This window comes from Pseudonaja textilis, chromosome 2 (genome assembly GCF_049901715.1).
Source record: "Pseudonaja textilis isolate UNSWEBS1 chromosome 2, rPseTex1.2, whole genome shotgun sequence".
NCBI lineage: Eukaryota > Metazoa > Chordata > Lepidosauria > Squamata > Elapidae > Pseudonaja > Pseudonaja textilis.
Genome location: NC_141991.1, coordinates 159319113 through 159339279, shown reverse-complemented (window position 1 = coordinate 159339279; position 20167 = coordinate 159319113). Strand labels below are relative to the sequence as shown.

Below are 20167 nucleotides of genomic sequence, written 5' to 3'. Positions count from 1 at the left end.
AATAAGAATCACATCAAAAAACAAACCTATGATTGGATGGAGTTGATGAGATTCTTTAAGAGAGCCCTTTATCCAAAAAGCAGTGTATGATTCAATGTATGTATGGTGGAAGGAGTGCGCCAAGTTAGAAAGGTACAGATCTATAGTAAATGGTGTTTGTATAAACCAGTTTTAGCTGTCCTTAATTTGCTTCAGAATTTTGTACTCCTTTTCTGAACTGCATGTAACATTGCTTACCCTCAAAATAATACAAAATAACATCACTTTGAGCCCATTTTCGAAAATAAACATTGATAAAGAACAGCACCCCTAGTGGAGTCACATAAATTAGGCAATTGCGCGCTTGACATTTAAGATTCTCTGCTTTTCGACCATGTTTATTTAAAAAATACAATTCACCTAATGTTACCCCTTTCCTAAGGCCCCCTTCCTCAAGAAGAGTTAGCAGCCAGGGCCGAGATTATCTCGGGTCACAATACGAATGAAAACAATATATATTTTTGTTTTCTTTTTTAAATGGGAGGTGGCGGCGCGAGAGAAAAGGTCTAAAAGCAATGTTTCTCAAACTGGACAACAGTAAGACGTGTGGACTTCAACTCCCAGAACTCAGAGGCAGCCATGTTGGCTCGGGAATTCTGGGAGCTGAAATCCACACATCTTTAACAATTTGAGAAATAATTTAAAGGAATTCAGAAATCGTTTTCCGTTACTGGAAGTCTCCACTTTCCCTCTTTGCCTCTTTTGCATTCTCCGCTAAGGGCCGCGCGGAGAGCGGGGACGGGCGCTGCGAGGGCGGGGCAACGGGAGCCTCCGTCGTTTCCTCCTAGCCGCACGAAGGCCATGGTGCCGGTACTTCCGCGGCTGTATCTGAGCGGCGCTGATCTTGGCCCGGCAGACGATTCCGGAAAGCCAGCCGTCACGGCGCTGCTGCAGGTGGACTCGGAGCCGCCCGGAGCCGCTGCGCTCGCCGGCTTCGAGAGCACGCTGTTCGTCCAGGCGCTGGACCGGCCGCAGAGCGACCTGCTGAGTCGCTTGGACGACTGCGCGGCTTTTCTTAGCCAAGTCCTGGAGGGTGGAGGAAGCGCCCTGGTGCGCTGGTGAGCCCCTGGCCCAAGGGAGGCTGCTTGGGAGGCGGGGTGGCTGTGGCCTGGGACTGACCGGCAAAAGACCCCCAACCACGTTCTCCTTTGGCTAGGTTTGAGCAACGTTTCGGAGCAGAAAATCAGGAATCCTTGCAGCTATTGAGAACCACCCTGGCCTTGAGGGTGTAGAAGAAAATGTTTGGGTATAATGTGTCAATCGGATTTAAGGGTTTTTTTAAAAATACTTAACGAGTTCAAATACTGCGTTTCTCCCTGGATCGTTTATATAGCCACTAATGACTATTTGCTGTGTAGTACAGCCGACACTTCCCGCGTTTTCCGTAGGGGAACCTCCCAGATTGTCTTTGTTACGTCACAATTAAAGCCCCGCTCACTCTATTTGAGCGTTGGAGTTCACCGTGTTTGAGCTCAGGATAGCTGCCGCTTTTGTGTTTGTTTTTCCCTAACGCTGTGTAATATCTGGGTTAAAGAGTTTTTGAGATATTTGTAAGCCTAACCTAAGTTAAAAGGTTGCACGGGGTTGAGGAGGGTTTAAAAATGCCACAGTGCTCTTGCAGAGAATTGTTGCCAAGTGTGCAAACACTCCCAGGATGTCATAAACCATACTATAAAATTCACAGTAATTGAAACTTATTGTGATTTGTGAACCCAGACAATGGGATGATTTTTAAATTGCCGTCATTCTTTCCTGAATTTTCATTTTTGCCTTCTCCCTTGTCAAATCTTAGAGAAACTGTACATTACATTAGCTTGTGTGGTCAAGTGCTTTTGTCCAGTTGCAGTTCTGAAAAAATATGCTTTAAAAAGTTCTGCCCAGCACTGATTAATATAATTGCTGATCAACAAAATGTATTTGTGGAATGTAAATATAGTTTTATTTTCTTTGGTTAGTTTCACTGATAGATTGATCAGACAAATGCTAAATTGTTGCCCAATTTTCATAGGATTAAATGGTATACAGTTGTTTCTGTTGCACTCTAAAGGGCTTATTTTTTTGTTCAGAATGTACAAATAAACTACTGTTAGTATATGAATTGTCATCATCCAACCATTACAGTAAAGACCAACCTGAAACTTCCTGTCATGTAATGTCAAAAATGTGCTAGGGTTGAGTAGTGAGGGATTTCATAATAATCAGGATACATAGTAATTGTTTTGCATCCAAGCAGTCTAGCGGGAACTGGAGAAAGATTAGATTCTGTAGCATTATATTAATGCAGCTGTCAAAAATGAGATGAGAGTTGTGTGCCCAGCCTTCTGCTTCCTGATCCTGCATAAAAATGCATTATAAAAAGCAGCATAAAAGTGGGAATGATATTTTGTGGCATATGTGAGGGAAACAATGTTTTACTACGTCTTCCTGTTCTTTTTTCCAGTCATGCTGGAGTTAGTCGAAGTGTTGCTATTGTGACTGCCTATTTAATGAAAACTAATCACCTTACTTTTCAAGAGGCCTATGCCTTTGTTCAAGCCATCAAGCCTGATGCTAAGTATGATTTATTTTTTTCTTTGGCAAAAGTGTTTTCTCATGAAGGTTAAAATACACATTCTCTGATCTATCAGTTTTCTTTTGATTTATTCTAGGATGAATGAAGGCTTTGAGTGGCAACTGCAACTCTATGAAAAAATGGGTTATAAGGTTGATGTTAACAGTACAATTTATAAGCAGTATCGTTTGAAAAACATTACAGAGAACTGTCCTGGTAAGGCAAACAGAAATTACAATATATATATATTGTACAATATATATAATATATATATATACATATTGTATTATATATATATATATATATATATATATATATATATATATATATATATATATATATATATATTGTTTATATATATATATAATATATAATATATATATATATATTATATATTATTATATTATATTATTATATTATTTTATTTTATTATACATATATATATATATATATATATATATATATATATTATTATTATATATAATTATTATATTAAATTATATAATATGTATATGTGTGTGTGTGTGTGTGTATGTATGTATGTATAAATAAAATATATATATATGATGGTATATATATATATATATATATATATATATACCATTACTTAGATGTTGTGCTATCTATATTAAACTGTACTTTTATTGCTATATTTTGCTATGACCCTTTTAATATTGGCAGTAAGCAGAACTGTAATAGCCTTTTTCTTCAGTATGTTAATTATATTATAGATAGCTTATCTGATGAAACTTCAATTCTGAAAGGATATTTAACATGGTGTTTACTGCTTCTGTGAAACATCCCAATATCTGCAAGAAATCTTATAATGTGCAATATGTTGTCTCTCTCATTTTTCTTGCTCCTGCCCATCTTAGAAAAAAACTAGCCTCTGACAAGTGCATTAAAAAGAATTATGTAAAAGTCACTAGTGGCTCCATTGTTATTTATACATTTTTTCCTCCATCTTTTTTGCTTTTGATGGCAGAGCCTGCTCAGTTCTCAACAGGCATAGCTAAACTTCTCTCATGTGTTAAGAAACTGAAGGATTTGAGAGGACAGCTGAAGGCATCCAGATCTGCAACTCAGTGTCTGAGAATTACTACACAGGATGCAAAAATGCATTTGTCTTTGATTGAACTATAAATCAACAGTTACTTTTAAGCCCAATGATAGCATTTTTGTCGCTTCTACTGGTCTTGTCTTCTTCAGAATAATTTTTTTATTTTTCTACCATCATGTTTTTCAACTAGCACTTTCACACTGAGCTTCACTATGGTGGGGACTGGTAATATAAACCACCCAGAGAACAGTCCTCTGTACATTCATCCTGTCATCTTGAGCATTCTTTCTGTCTAGAGTTTACATTTTTCATTCTTGTCTTTTGGAGGATAATATTCTGTTTATATTCTGTTTGTTGTACTCAGAGTATTTTGGCTCACTACGTTTAATTTCTACCATTAAAATATAAAGTAAAAATGCAGAAATTTTGATATGTAATGTCTTGGTTTTAGACTTCAATTTGGATCTCTTCGATATGTATGTATGGGTAGTCCTCGACTTATGACCACAATTGAGACTGGAACTTTCATCACTTAGCAAGACAGTCATTAAGTGAGTTGTGTACACTTTTATGACTTTTTGCCATGATTAAATGTATTATCAGTCATTAAATGAATCACATGGTTGTTAAGCGAATTCAGCTTACCCCGTTGACTTTGCTTGTCAGAAGCCAACTGGGAAGGTTGCAAATGGAGATCACATGACCCTGGGGCTCTGCACCCATCATAAATGTATGCTGGTTGCCAGGCACCTGAATTTTGATCACATGGCCATTGGGATACTGTGATGATCTCCAGTGCGAAGACTGGTTGTATGTTACTTTTGTCCAGTACCGTCATAACTTCAAATGGTTGCTAAGCAAATGGTCTTAAATCGAGGACTACTTTCCCTCTTTCTGTACTCAGATTAGGCATGAATTAAGTAAAACTGTGCTTGCCTTCTTCCTTTTTGTCAAGAGAGATGTGCAGGTTTTTATAGTAAATATGTATGTATGTGTATATTCATATACATATACTTACATACATACATACATACATACATACATACATACATATATATTACTAGATTCTAAGTCATGTACCTGTAAGTTATTCATAATTTTAATACCAGTATTAAGTTAGTCAAATACATAATACCTTTTTACAATTAGGCTGCGTAAAAAACGAGTGAGAGGAAAATAATCTTCTGAAAAGAGCAGTTAAATAAAAGGAAAAATAAAAATACTGATATTGAAAATAATAAAAAATATTTTATATACTTTTCCATATTTTTGTGTTGAACTTGTATGTTATGCAGTGTTACAAAAGAAGCAAACTAATCATATTCACTGCATTAGTATCACCTTTTTTTCACGAGAAAAGAACTAAGAAGCATTAAAATTTTGAGGATTCTAAACTGGTTGGAATTGAAGCAAAATTGATCCAGAAAGGCAGATTCTTAAATAATTTCCAGGAATTGTTGGTCTTGTCAATGGAATAGTCATTACCTCTAGGACAACTTAAAGGTTATTGTACTATGGCAAAATATCTTCTCTTTAATTCATCTGTAATTTTTTTTGTACAAGTGCAAAATGTTTTGTCACCTTTTCTTGGACCTAATATAAGTATTACAGTGTTGCTGCTGTTTCTGATTTTTTTTACATGGGCAAACATGGCTAATTACATTTTTATGTGATTTTTTACTCCCAACATCCTCATAAAATGTGTATCTGAATATTGAATTGGAAATGTTATAGTTACCCTGGTGGACTTATTTTAATAAAGGCTAAAATCTTACTTGGGAGATTTTAGCTATATTAGTTCTTATAAAGCCCTCTCGGGATAAATTGTTGCAGGTTTAAACCATCCTTTTAAGATGTGTTTTATTGTACACTTTTATGGAAATATTGCTACAGGACTACATGTAAATACCTGCAATAAACAAGCGCTCTAAACTTTCAGAGATGCTTCATTATAAGTATATAAACTCCTTATTTTTTCTGGTTTTTAGAGATAGAAGGCTTGCCTGGTCATGTCTTTGCAATTGATCCAAACACAGTACATCAAATCCTAAATCATGATACTCTTTACAGGTGCAGGAAATGCAGGTACGTGGTTCCAGAGAAGCATTTATCGAATAGTATCCTATGAGACCAGTTTATAGCAATTGTCCGAGCACTAACACTTTTGCAACCGAGGGGGTAACTCTAAATGCAGCTAAGTTGCATGGGGATTTAAACAGACTAAACACTGAATTAATCATAGTCTTGGCCAAAGGACTTTTTGAGAAAGCTTTACAGCTGATGTGGTTGCATGCAAAAAATTTGGGTCAGAGTATGTTTCAGTGAATCCCTAGGTGAATAGCAGCTGACCCAACTCTTATATGATATAAACATACTTCTGCAAATAGATCTCCCTATAGATATGCAAGTCTGGGGACTGTGAAAGCCATTATTTATGTTCCTCTCCCCACCCCCAATTTTAGCTTTCTTTTTTATGGGTATTTCCTGGTTGATTTAAAGGTACGTTTCAGACTGTTGAGTGGTTGAAATAACCAATCTCTTTTCTGCTTCAGTTTTTTCATTGACTGCTGGTGTCTGACTTCTAGAATATGTTGATACCTAGTAGAATTCATTTTTTCTCGTGTGTACAATATTTTACCACTAGCTATGATGCAACCCCAAAGCATAGTAGAGCCACTCCGATATAGTTTGCAAGGTGTTCTTTTTCTCCAAAGGAATGTTGTGCAGCCAAATAGTTCAGTGTTTGTTTCCTTAGTCCAAATCACTGTTTCTAAATGTTATTAGATTTTCTTTTGCTGACTTTTGATGGTGAATTGTCTGATCAGGTTTGACCAATCGCTCTCTTTCAACCCAACCCAACTCCAGGGTTGTTGTGGGGGGAAAAAGGATGAGGAAGGAATATTAGGTACATCTGCCCCCTTGAGCTATTTATAAAAATAATAAAGGTGAGATACAAATAAATGAATAAATAACCCCATGGTGTACTATGGGCAGCTACTCCAAAAGAGATGGTAGTTTATAGCAGGTCACTTAGAGCGATCCATTGGTTCTGTTTTGTAGATCTGACCAGTTTGGGGCAATTTTAGCAGAGAATTTTGCAGAAAGTTATGTTTAAATTTGTACCACGTGGAGTTGTGCCAGCTTTTGTTCACTTACAGATTTATTGAAAAAAATGTCATTTTTGCTTGCAACTGAAAGTTCTTATCATACAGGGTAAGTATTGTATACGGTTAGACCCAATAGCTACCAAAAGGGTAGTTTACCTTGCAAGAAACCCATTGTTAGATGGACGTTGGTTGAAATGTTGAATCCTGGGTTGGTTAGAATGATAATGATCTGGTTATAAAAGACACAGGTCTTCTCTAATCTGGTCCTGCTTGTTCTCTGTATTATATCAGTGCTGAATGTCATAGTAATTGATGGAAAAGATGTGGTAGCGGGTGCACCCAGTGGGTGGTTGAAGTTCATTGCCAGAAATTCACATGGGAATTCCGTGCCATTTGAAAATGGTGCCATTATGCTTAAAAGAAAAAAAATGGAGAAATTATTTGTTTTGAAATGTAGAACTCTTACAATGAAACTTTTCTTAGTCCTTTTGATTCTAGATCAGGATTGTTACGTCTACAGATAGTCCTCGATGTATGACCACAATCGAACCCAGGTCGCTAAGTGAGAAATTCATTAAGTGAGTTTTGCCCCAGTTTACGACTTTCACTGCAGTTGTCAAATTAGTAACAAAACTGTTGTTAAGTGAATCTGGCCCCCCCATTGACTTTGCTTTCAGAAGGTCACAAAAGCTGATTCACGTGACCTTGGGACACTGCAGCAGTCATAAATACGAACCAGTTGTCCAGCATTCGAATGTAAATCACATGACCACGGAGATCCTGCAATGGTCATAAAGGTGAAAATCAGTCGTAAGTCGCTTTTTCCAGTTCTGTTGTAACTTCGAACAGTCACTAAATAAACTGTTGTAAGTTGAGGATTACGTTTGCATGTTTCTTTTCTACCTCATTTGTTCTAAAAAGTAAAGAGAATATTGCAGATGCCAAGTAGCAATGCTGCTTCAGTACCTTTTCAAATGACACTGTGCTCTTTTCTTTCTGATAAACAGGCGTTTGCTGTTCCGAAGTTCAAGCATTTTGCCCCATGATGCAGGCAAAGGACCTGCAGCATTTGCTCACAAAAAAGTTTCAGAACCTGGACCCGTAAGCCGTGCAGGTCAAACAAACTGTACTTCTTACTTTATTGAGCCAGTGCAGTGGATGGAGGCAGCGCTGTTAGGAGTCTTGGAAGGACAGGTGAGGAAAAGTATCTGATATTGCTGCTTTTCTAAAAGCTGAACAAAGGCTGGGACCTACTTACATGTTGATATATACATTAAATGACTTGAAAATGGGAAAAGTATTTGTAGCTTGCATGCTAGATGGAGGGGAGTATGCTCCTCTACAACCTGTCATCCAGGTAAGTCTGCCAAAGGTTGATTTATGTTAGGAAAAGGAATTACCTATCCTTCCCCAATGTGTCCATTCTCTCTGTTTAGCTTTCTAATCAGTTTGGCAGCAGATGTTATGGGCCATATTGAAGTGAATCTTCCCTAACTCAAGTCATGATCTACAGTAGAATTGAAGCTGCTCACACATGCATTGCTGTGGCCCCAAAGTTCATTCAATCTGACATAGTAGAGCTTGGATACCATGTAGAGCAGGGGTTCCAAAACTTGGCAACTTTAAGACTTGTGGACTTCAACTCCCAGAATTTTCCAGCCAGCATAGCTGTTCTGGGAATTGTAGTCCACAAGTCTTAAAATTGCCAAATTTGGTGACCTCTGATGTAGCGTAGCTGATAAATGAGGACTTATTCTATTCAAAGAGAATTATCTACTCACAAACTGTTTTGAGACATTGTGGTATTATGAAAGGTTGTAAAAACACCAGATTTTTTTTTTTGCTACATTGTAAGCAGATTTCCTCAAGGTAAAATTATTTCCAATTCATTTTATGGCAGTAATTTACAGCATGACATTAATGGATGGAAAGATTTTGCTTTCTATTCTTGCTGTCCTTTGTTTAACTCTAAAATGTGAATCCTTCAGAAATATAATTGATATATGGTGCCAGAAATTAGTAGCTATATTATCAGCAATGTCACCAATAATGTCTGCTTCCATGGATGCTAATAAAGGAATGGAAGCTACGAAACAAATTTTACCGGATGCAGAAATTGTATAACCAGAAATACTGGGTAACAGAAAAGGACAGATTATAAGATAGGAAAGGTAGTTAAAGCGGAAACATGAGACAATAGAAATATTCTGACAATGACTTTCTACTTAAGCACAAAAGAAGTAGGTTAAAACTTTGAAATTCAAAGTGAAATTACAAATAATAAGCCAAGAGAATGATCCAGATAATGACTTTTTACTATATTTACAAAAGAGGTTTGCTAAAATCTTGGAAGAAAGCTTTGGAATGGAAAAAAGAAAAATTGAAGAGAGACCAAATCCTACAACAATTTCTGAATGGATTAAAGTTCAAGATTGTTAGAAGTAAGAGGAATGAATATAAAGTTTGTTTGATGAAGGTTAAAATAAAGCATGTTTCTATACAATTCTGGTAACCCTTTATCGACCTTTTGTTGACATCAGGATTGAAAAGCTGGTGACTTAATAGATTTGTATACAGATGGGTTATCAGAAGAGATATTTGTTTGTAACCTTATGGCAGAATGAAGATATATAAAATTTATTTATACTTATTGTGATGACTTATATGTTTTCTTTTTTCATAGCAAAATTCTCCCTATTTTGCTTTCTTTGAGTTTAGTTTGCATTTGTTTTTACTATTGTAATAGTAAAATAGTATTGTAATAAAAACTTTCAATAACAATTATTTAAAAAGATAATTGATACAAAATTCAGTCAGTGCTATCATCTAGCTGGGGGAGGGTGGAGAGACCTTTTTCATAATAGAATTTCATAGTTCCCATACTGGAAAGAAAACTACTCTTGGTTTTGAAAAGTAACACCTTGATTGTTTTAGAACAACCTGTTAAAAGAATAAATACCTAGACTATTAATATTAAATGAAACAATATCAGAACAAAGGAATTTCAGCAATAGGATCATAGAGTTGCATCTATTTTAAAAACTACGACAAAAAGTATTACTGAACAAAGTTCCACTGATAACTACATTATAGCTGACAGAGTATTGTAAGCATGTGGAATATATATATATATATCAGAACATACGTACATGATATATATACATACATACATACATACATACATACATACATACATACATACATTGCTCAAAAAAATAAAGGGAACACAAAAATAAGACATCCTAGATCTGAATGAATGAAATATTCTTATTAAATACTTTGTGTTCATTACACAGTTGAATGTGCTGACAACAAAATCACACAAAAATTATCAATGGAAATCAAATTTAGCAACCCATGGTGGTCTGGATTTGGAGTTACACTCAAAATTAAAGTGGAAAAAAACACTACAGGCTGATCCAACTTTGATGTAATGTCCTTAAAACAAGTCAAAATGAGGCTCAGTAGTGTGTGTGGCCTCCACGTGCCTACAACACCTGGGCATGCTCCTGATGAAGTGGCGGATGGTCTCCTGAGGGATCTCCTCCCACACCTGGACTAAAGCATCCCCCAACTCCTGGACAGTCTGTGGTGCAACGTGGCATTGGTAGATGGAGCGAGACATGATGTCCCAGATGTGCTCAATTGGATTCATGTCTGGGGAACAGGCAGGCCAGTCTATAGCATCAATGCCTTCGTCTTGCAGGAACTGCTGACACAATCCAGCCACGTGAGCTCTAGCATTGTCATGCATTAGGAGGAACCCAGGGCCAACTGCACCAGCATATGGTCCCACAAGGGGTCTGAGGATCTCATCTCGGTACCTAATGGCAGCCAGGCTACCTCTGGCAAGCACATGGAGGGCTGTGCGACCCCCTAAAGAAATGCCACCCCACACCATTACTGACCCACTGCCAAACCGGTCATGCTGGAGGATGTTGCAGGCAACAGAACGTTCTCCACAGCATCTCCGGACCCTGTGACGTCTGTCACATGTGCTCAGTGTGAACCTGCTTTCATCTGTGAAGAGCACAGGGTGCCAGTAGCGAATTTGCCAATCTTGGTGTTCTCTGGCAAATGCCAAACGTTCTGCACGGTGTTGGGCTGTAAGCACTACCCCCACCTGTGAACGTCGGGCCCTCATACCACCCTTACGGGGTCTGTTTCTGACCGTTTGAGCAGCTACATGCACATTTATGGCCCACTGGAGGTCATTTTGCAGGGCTCTGGCGGTGCTCCAGTCCCTCCTTGCACAAAGGGGGAGGTAGCGGTCCTGATGCTGGGTTGTTGCCCTCCTACGGCCTCCTCCACGTCTCCTAGTAGCGCCTCCTGCTCTGGACACTATGCTGACAGACACAGCAAGCCTTCTTGCCACAGCTCGCATTGATGTGCCATCCTGGATGAGCTGTACTACCTGAGTCACTTGTGTGGGCTGTAGACTCCGTCTCATGCTACCACTAGAATGAAAGCACCACCAGCATTCAAAAGTGACCAAACCATCAGCCAGAAAGCATAGGAACCAAGAAGTGGTCTGTGGTCACCATCTGCAGAACCACTCCTTTATTGGGGATGTCTTGCTAACTGCCTATGGTTTCCACCTGTTGTCTATTCCATTTGCACAACAGCATGTGAAATTGATTGTCAATCAGTGTTGCTACCTAAGTGGACAGTTTGATTTCACAGAAGTGTGATTGACTTGGAGTTACATTGTGTTGTTTAAGTGTTCCCTTATTTTTTTTGAGCAGTATGTATGTATGTATGTATGTATGTACGTGTACATATATATATATGAGTGTGTGTGTGTGTAACATATAGACAAGACACACATAAAGACTGAACTATGCACCCTGACTAAAGTACTGACAGCCAATGGCTTCCACAAAAGCAAAATCACAGGCCTGGTCCACAAAAACACACTGAGACATAATGGAGACCCAGAAGATGAACAGACCTATGGAACAGCAGTCCTGCCCTACATAAGAGATACTACAGACAAAATCAGTAAGATACTACACAGGCATCACATCGAGACTGCCTTCAAAATAGACAGAAATATAGCAGCCATCCTAAAATACCTCAAAGGTAAAATTGATCAGGAAAACCAAGGCATATATGAAGTCCCCTGCACATCATGCCCTGCCACATACATTGGACAGACCAACAGAAGAATAAGTACCCGCCTGGATGAACACAAAAATGCAGTAAAAAAGCTGGAACACACTTCCTCACTAGTACAACACATGAAAGCCACAGGTCATAGCATCGACTTCAGTGGCACCAAAATCCTAGCCACTATAGAAAACCCCAGCTACAGAATTATCAGAGAAACTATAGAGATTGAAAAAAGAACTAAAAGCATGAATAGAAGGGATGACTCTGCCAGACTGTCAATTATCTGGAAGCCTGCACTGACAAACAAAAAAATCTCCACACCACAAGCCAAGCAAACAGCTGGGCACAAACAGACCCCACCTGATACCTCCAGCTCAAACACAGCCCAACCAGACACCCAGATGAAACCTAGCTTCCTAATAAATGATAGCCATCCATTTACTCAGAGCCAAGCTGCACTAAAAGCCTCTAATATAGGAAACACAATGTTGCCAGCCAATCAAGACAAAAAAAGCTACAAAACAGACAGAAGATATTAGAAACACCAATCAAGCAGAACACAGCAAACTCCAAGACCAATAAACACAGACCAAGACTCCCAACCAATCAGGATGAAGAAAAAACCATTCTGGCACAGCACTAGGCTAGCACCAAATTTAAAACAGAAATGGATGTGAAAGTCTGACTCACAGATGAACACAATACAGAAGCCTGATGATGGCAGATGAGATTCTGCTGAAACGTTGCTACAACTTTAAAACCACAACTATAATGACGTGGGAAAATACCGGAACAAAGTTGAATACCATATCTATATCTATATCTATATCTGTGTATGTGTGTATATATGTATATGTATATACATATATGCTGCTAATTCCCTTTATTATATTAGGATGTTGGGTGTGTGTGTACATACATACGTACATACATACATACATACATTACATACATACATGTCAGCTTGATGTTTGAAAGCATATGTTTTGAGCAAATAAAGTTTAGATGGTTGTCTGGATTGTATTTAATTTTGGATTATCCTATGGCACCCTTTCCTTCAGTATTTAAACATCAGATCAAAAACATATTCCTTTTTTTCAAGGAAACAAACTATGTGGCTTTTGGAAGAAATGAAAAGTTAAAAAGTCACATGTCACACATGGAAAGAAGTGCAGTATTGGTAGAAGATATGAAGCCCATATAGATTGGGTAGTGAATGAGAAACTGAGAGATAACAAAATTGAACAAAAGGGAATTCTGAGACCCTGAACATCAGAGCAAGATTTCAAGAGAATGACAGATGGAGGACACATTTTCTGAAGTTTTAAGAGGCCAGGAAGAGGGGGTGGTATCAGGGAACAAGATGAATGCTTTCAAGGGGGTTAGAATAGGATGTTTTAAAACCAGGGACGAAAGCAAATTGTGGGAAGAAACATACTGGATTGTTTTTTTTTAAAAAAATGGTCTTCTAAGGGTTACACATTAATGTGTGTACTTACAAGAAGAGACACCTAGGAGTACAGGGTTTGTGAAATTGGGCAGTAGAAAAAAGGCCAAGCTTCAGTTGATTTGACTTAACTCACAAAAAGTTTCAAAGTTAAAGAGTTCCACATGTTCCATGCTTGTTTTTTTTTAAGGTGAAAGACCAGACAGAATATCAATTGTCCCTTCTCTCTGATTCTCTTATAGCTCCTGTGCCCAAAATGTACATCAAAGTTGGGTTCTTTTCACTGGCACGGTGAGCAGTGTTCCTGTGGTCATTGGGTGACTCCAGCCTTCCAGATTCACAAGAATCGTGTTGATGAAGTAAAAAGATTGCCCATTGGGGAGTCAAAGAATGTGAGAAAGTGAACTTGGTTTGTATTAGGACAATTGCATATACCTGACATAAAGAGACACAATTTAATCAATGCTTTAAGAATCAGTGGCCTTGCATAGTATTTTTCTTTTGACTTTACCATAATAGTAGGCCAAATATACAGCAGAGCTAATTGCATATCACAAGGGAACATTTCTTGAAATAGTTTTAATTTCTTAAACTGAACACTAAAATTTGTGGTCACACCAGGGTATATTTGCACAACATGACTGCTACCAACCAAGATTGCTATAGTTGCAAATATGTCTAGAGGCTCTTCCTTCTGAACAACTCTGCATTGTGTATGTGAACTGCATTTTCCCAATAAAAATAATTCCTGAAAGTTTTGTGTGTGAGCTTATGACCAGAGAGGGAACAGGCAGGATGTTAAATTATAGAGATGCTCAATTATCAAAAATATAATTGAGGTTTGTTAGAAGATCTCATATGAGATGTGCTTCTGTAAAGGAGTTTAGAAGGGCTGGGCTGCTCACCTCAGCTTCTGGGAGTTTTGCCACATGTATAACCAGCTGTTCAAATATAAATCTTGGCAAGTAGCCTATTGTATGAATATTTAATCCATTTCCAGCAAGATCATTCGGCATGGTTCTCTTGAGGAATTTTGGAATTACTACAATTAAAAAATTCAAACCATATTTGTGTATTCTTTTTAATTTTGTATAATCTGATTTTTAAAAAATAAATGCTAACATTCTTGTGAAGGAGAATTTGGCAGTCAGAACTATATTGAACTGCATACAATAGAGTTAAAATGGTCAGGGGCAGTTTATGGTAGAAAGATAGCTGAGAGTAAAGCTAAAAATCAGAAATCTGAACATAACATAAACCCCAAGGACAAAAAAAAGGAGAGAAACTTATAGAAATGTCATAAAACGAAGTCCAAAAACTCCCTTTCAATTAAAAAGACCTGGGGGGGGAGGGGGAAACATCTGGGGCAGTTTTGGGGGGAAATGTGAACACTACATTTCAAAAGAAGAGTGCCGGGACAACACTGAAAGGGCCTGGTCATTGCTATCCGCCTACTACTTCATAGGTGTTGAGTATGCTTGTAGTCAACAAGGGCTTTCCAACCTATGGATACTCATAGAAGGACTATTTATCTACAGACAGGCTGATTAATCATTGTCTCTTATTTACTGTTACTTATAAAAGTCAGAAGATGTGTTGGTCATACACTGAAACAACTTCCTGGCTCCTGCAAAGTTTAAAAAAATCTAAGGAATATAAGTTAAATTCATAACTTATAATGATAGTACTATCTTGGCCAATAAATACGTTTGAAACTTGCTGGACGTTCCCTATTCTCAATCAAACACCAAGCAACAATTTACTCGCGTGTTAAGATTTACATTTGTGTGTTGCAATCCTTTTCTGGCTTTTAGTAATTAGTTTATTGTTTATGGTATTAAAATGTAACTGTACTGTATCTTATGTTTATTTAAATGCATAACCATATAACTGGTGTATGGGTTTGCAGATCTTAATTTTATGAATTCATTTTTATGGTTTCTGATTGCCTTTGTATTCCCTTGCATTGTTTTCACAGTTAAGATTTTTTAAATCAACTTATACCATCATAACTTCAGAGTTGTTGACAATTATTAGAGTTCTATATTTTACATTTTAATTAGTCATTCATAAAATTTAAATAGCTTTGTGGACCTTAATATTGAAGTTTTCTTTTTATTATTTGATATAGAGAGACATCTGGATATAATTCATACTATTATACCTGTTGCCACTAAAGAAGTTTTTGGCCATAAGTATTTTATTTAGTTTATTCTAGTAAAGCTCTATCAAATTATATTAGCCTACCGGTAGTATTTCATCATGTTAACTGGGCATATATTTAAATGTAGTGCTGCTAATTTCCACAGCACTAAACACAATAAAAATAGATTTTCCCATCATTTCTATTCTATCTGGAATTTTCATCCTGTAAATCTCTAGGCCAGATTGCTAACCGCTCTGTATTTTCTCCCATTTCCCTCCACAGGTTTTTTTTTTTTTGGGGGATGCTCATTTATTCTTCTGATAAAGTATCATTACAATTCAAAAGGTGAAAACTGTTTTTAAAAATATTGCTCTGGTGCCACATTAACATATGCATATATTGGAGGCAATGCTTTTTCACTTTCTTCATTTCATACCTGACCACAGATTTTCAGTTACCTTTTCTTCTATTAAAGGCTCCTGCCATTGCTGCACCAAAATTTATTTAAAAAAAAGAAAACAAAAATGCTTTACTCCTTCTTTTGAAGATGATGACCTTAAATGATTTTATAGAGTCTATTTACTGGGTATGTGGAAAATATTTCAACCTCTGAATAGTCTGATTCATAATGATAGTTTGCCTTCAAGCACATGCAAGAGTCATGCAAGGGCTCTGAATTGAGATTGGAACAACAAAAATTTATTCTGACTAGCATAAAAATGACCATTTTGAATGGTATTCTAGCTGTTCAAAGCAAACTTTTCAAACAAACCAGTACAGAAGCAGGTCCAATCAAGGCCAATTTAATTTGTGTGGAGCAAAGTGACAGCAAAGTATTAAGAAGGAAGCAGCAGTTAAACACACCACTGTACAGAATAACATTGCTTGCAACTACAGAATTCCCTAGTAAGGCCTATGGAAAGAGTAGGTTATTGCTTATGGGTTGTGCTGTGCTTTAATATGCAGAGAGATATATGTGAATGTAGCACTGTGCTTCCCGCACAACTTACAGCAAATGCTATAGAGATTTATGTAAATGCAAAGAAAGTATTGGCTTGTTGAGGCCTGGCATGCATATGCACTCGGTGTATGTTGTGTTGAGCCAATGATGGGTTCAGAGTGCTTTTAGAATTACCAAGACTTGAAAATGCATATTGTTACATATTGGATGGGGAGCTTTGATCTTGGGTTCTTCAGTTGATTCAAACCTTTGCTGATTCAAAGTGTCTGAGATTGCTTCTCCTGTTGGGAGCTTTCAAGATGTGTACGGCTGATTCTTAAGGTCAGGTTTCTTTATCCCCTTCCTTCATACTCTGTTTATGTTTACCTTATAATGATTTAAATGCAGTTCTTGGCTACAATCAAGTATTTTTTTTTAATTGTAAACAACAAAAAGAACCCATGGTGAAGAATATCATTTGTATTGGCTTGTCATGCTTCCTTTGTTCTTCTCAAGAATTCAGTGCACTTGCTGCTGTTATATGACTAAGAGTCTGTTCATTGCTAAGTAGATACTAGTACAAAAATAGTATCTGAGAGTTCTTTCTTGTTTCCCCCCCTCTCTCTGTTGCTGAAGTTCCTTTGGGTTTAGCTGAACATTGATTCTCTGCTAAGAATGCCAAGGTGTGTTGGGATTCCAATTCTGACTGTTTCAGATCTACCTTATGTGGGATTTAAAAAACATTTACATATTTCAAAAATGATCTTTGGCTAATTTTTGTCAAGTTTGTTCACTGGTAATATCCTTCACTGCCACCCATTTACTCTTGTGATATTAGAATGAAAAATAAGGGAGAATGGGACTCATACCAAATTACACTATTTTTTTTAGCCTGGGCCACACAAATCATTTTGAGCTTCATGTTTCAACTAGCCAATTTTAAATACAATGTATTTTTCACGTTATGCAAAATTCTGTTGCTTCTTGTGGTAATTAATGAAAGGACAAGATCCTGGATCCCTAAAACCTTGATTGAAGAGAGCATACAGGGGAGGTGGTTGCCATTAAATCTAAAGGTCTATTATATCCAAAATGGTGTCATTTAAGGGCAATTATTTCATATGTGTAATTATGCAATTGGCATAATGGTGTCTTTTGCAGCAAAACCATGTTTCAATTGACCAAAGATTTAATGGACATTTCTTAAGCCATTAAATGGAGGTGAAATCTAAACAAAACAAAAAGGCCCATTGAATCCAAAGTCCATTAAACTTGAACTTGAGTGAACACTGGATTTCAATACTGTAAGTCCTTGGTATAGGAGAGTTGTAATCTTGCAAAAACAAACCACAAAAGATTTTGATCTGTAATTGATTTCATTCTAAAATTCCTCAGATTTTCAGTCATGGCTATGCTGGTTAGGAATTGCCAGGTATTCAAGTCTTGCCCTCTGAGATGACCCTGATTGGAAAATGCTCTTCCAGAAATGAAGCTGGACATTCAATCCCTCAACTCTTTCACTTCTAATGTATGGGTTCTGGTAGCCTGCCACAGATCTACTATATTTTCTGGGATAGGAAAGTAAGCAATTGTTTGCATTTTCTGTTATTTCATTCAGTTCCAAGGTGCAAAATCAACTGGATCGGCAAGAAATAATTGCCCTAGTTTTTCAGGCAGACCTGACTCATGCATAATGTAGTTTGTTTCCTGGCTCATTGTAGTTTGTCAGCTCATGTTAGCCGTGCAGGAACCTTCATGCCTTTTTTGGAATAGAGTTAACCATCTGGTGATTGAAAATCCACTTGTTCATGAAGCTGTACTACTCAGATAAATGGTTTAATTTTCTTTTTCCCAAATAGAAACAACTAGCCTCTACAACATAATATAAAATACTGTTTCTGTAACTAAAAAATATTGTAAGCCTTTTCTGGGCAGGTTTCAAAACATACTAGAATTTCTGTAAACCGTTTTGGATAAGGATTATATAGTTCAAAGAATGTAGTAAGTGTAATGTCACAGGTGAAATGGGCAGTGTAGAAATTTACCAAATAAAAATAAAATGTGTCTGGCTTGAGATTTGCTCTGGCATACTGTCAGAACCCATAAATGAAAACTACCACTTTAAGACTAGGCATCCGAGTAAGAAAAACTGAATTTGTTCAAGTTTTTGGCAACTTCATCTGAGTTCACAAAAGATTTGCATTTTTATTACTAGGCTGACATTGGTAGAATTGTTAATATAACTGGATGTTAACAGTAGATATCATATGCTCTTTACTTTATCATCAGTGTTTGGATTTTATAAAAGTCCAAATTTATGTCATTAAGAATTGTGAACTTTGGGGAGGTATGGGGCTAGTTAAAAGAATTATTTCACCCAGAAGGAGAAATTTGTAGGTGATTTGCAATAAAGGGACTGTCAATATGGGACTGTCAACATTTCGTTACTATTTTTTTCTCTACAAATGAGCAAAAAATAATAATTCAAGCATTGGCAAGGCAGGGAAGAATTTTATTTATAATATACTTTTCCAAGCCGTTTCCCCCTCCTTTTGAATGATTACATTTTTTTGATAATAGTTTAATTTTGTAATTTTAGTTAGTAGCATAACAAAGATGTCAGCTTTCTGTTCAAAATGGTGCTGGGATACAAAGAGATGCCACCAGAGGCAAGATCTCAGAGGGGGAAAACTGAATTTGTTCAAGTTTTTGGCAACTTCATCTGAGTTCACAAAAGATTTGCATTTTTATTACTAGGCTGACATTGGTAGAATTGTTAATATAACTGGATGTTAACAGTAGATATCATATGCTCTTTACTTTATCATCAGTGTTTGGATTTTATAAAAGTCCAAATTTATGTCATTAAGAATTGTGAACTTTGGGGAGGTATGGGGCTAGTTAAAAGAATTATTTCACCCAGAAGGAGAAATTTGTAGGTGATTTGCAATAAAGGGACTGTCAATATGGGACTGTCAACATTTCGTTACTATTTTTTTCTCTACAAATGAGCAAAAAATAATAATTCAAGCATTGGCAAGGCAGGGAAGAATTTTATTTATAATATACTTTTCCAAGCCGTTTCCCCCTCCTTTTGAATGATTACATTTTTTTGATAATAGTTTAATTTTGTAATTTTAGTTAGTAGCATAACAAAGATGTCAGCTTTCTGTTCAAAATGGTGCTGGGATACAAAGAGATGCCACCAGAGGGGGCAAGATCTCAGAACTCTAGATTCTCTTACACTCAGGCATTTTCTGTCATGGTAACCGTTGTCTAGCATCCAAGACTGAGTGCCTAAAATGAATTCCCTCCTCTGTCCAACCTAGATTTCCTTGTCTTCCTTCCTAAGTCAGTCTTGTCAAACGAAGAGTTCAACGTGTAATAAAGATAGAAGTATAAATTGTACGGCATCTCAGTAAACAGGGCATAAAGAGTTTGAATATTTATTTCTTTTGACTTAAGGCTTCAAAAAGTGAAAACTAACAGCTGGCTTCCTTAGGATTTCTCACTAATTACCCATTGCCTAGAACCCATAGACATTTATAGCTGCTATTAATCTTTCTCCTCCTTTTCAATCTTAAAAATAGTACTCGACCTGGAACTGCAATGAGGGACTGGAAAACTCATTTTTGAGTATTGTAGTTGTTTAGCAAGACATCACACGAACACAACTAGCAACCTTCTCTGCTGGCTTCCCCTTTAATTTTACCTGCTAGGAAGGTTGCAAATGGCAATCAGGTGATTGCAGGACGCTGTGACTAT

At 37.0% G+C, this 20167-nt stretch overlaps 1 protein-coding gene across 1 annotated transcript; it reads left to right on the top strand.

The window, feature by feature from the left end:
- The first annotated feature begins 591 nt into the window (after nt 1-591).
- DUSP12 (dual specificity phosphatase 12) lies at nt 592-14070 on the top strand. The gene is made up of 6 exons (XM_026713250.2): nt 592-1097; nt 2480-2593; nt 2688-2806; nt 5639-5735; nt 7765-7951; nt 13559-14070. Exons 1-6 carry the CDS (start codon nt 841-843, stop codon nt 13718-13720), a joined length of 936 nt encoding a protein of 311 aa, XP_026569035.2. The 5' UTR covers nt 592-840; the 3' UTR covers nt 13721-14070.
- The last annotated feature ends 6097 nt before the right edge of the window (nt 14071-20167 follow it).

What these genes read in the sequence shown, in the direction of transcription:
- DUSP12 (XM_026713250.2), top strand. Translation starts at nt 841, where the DNA reads ATGGTGCCGGTACTTCCGCGGCTGTATCTGAGCGGCGCTGATCTTGGC. An exon ending in GCCATCAAGCCTGATGCTAA is followed by an intron (nt 2,594 to 2,687) that starts GTATGATTTATT and finishes GATTTATTCTAG; the next exon opens with GATGAATGAAGGCTTTGAGT. An exon ending in CATTACAGAGAACTGTCCTG is followed by an intron (nt 2,807 to 5,638) that starts GTAAGGCAAACA and finishes TCTGGTTTTTAG; the next exon opens with AGATAGAAGGCTTGCCTGGT.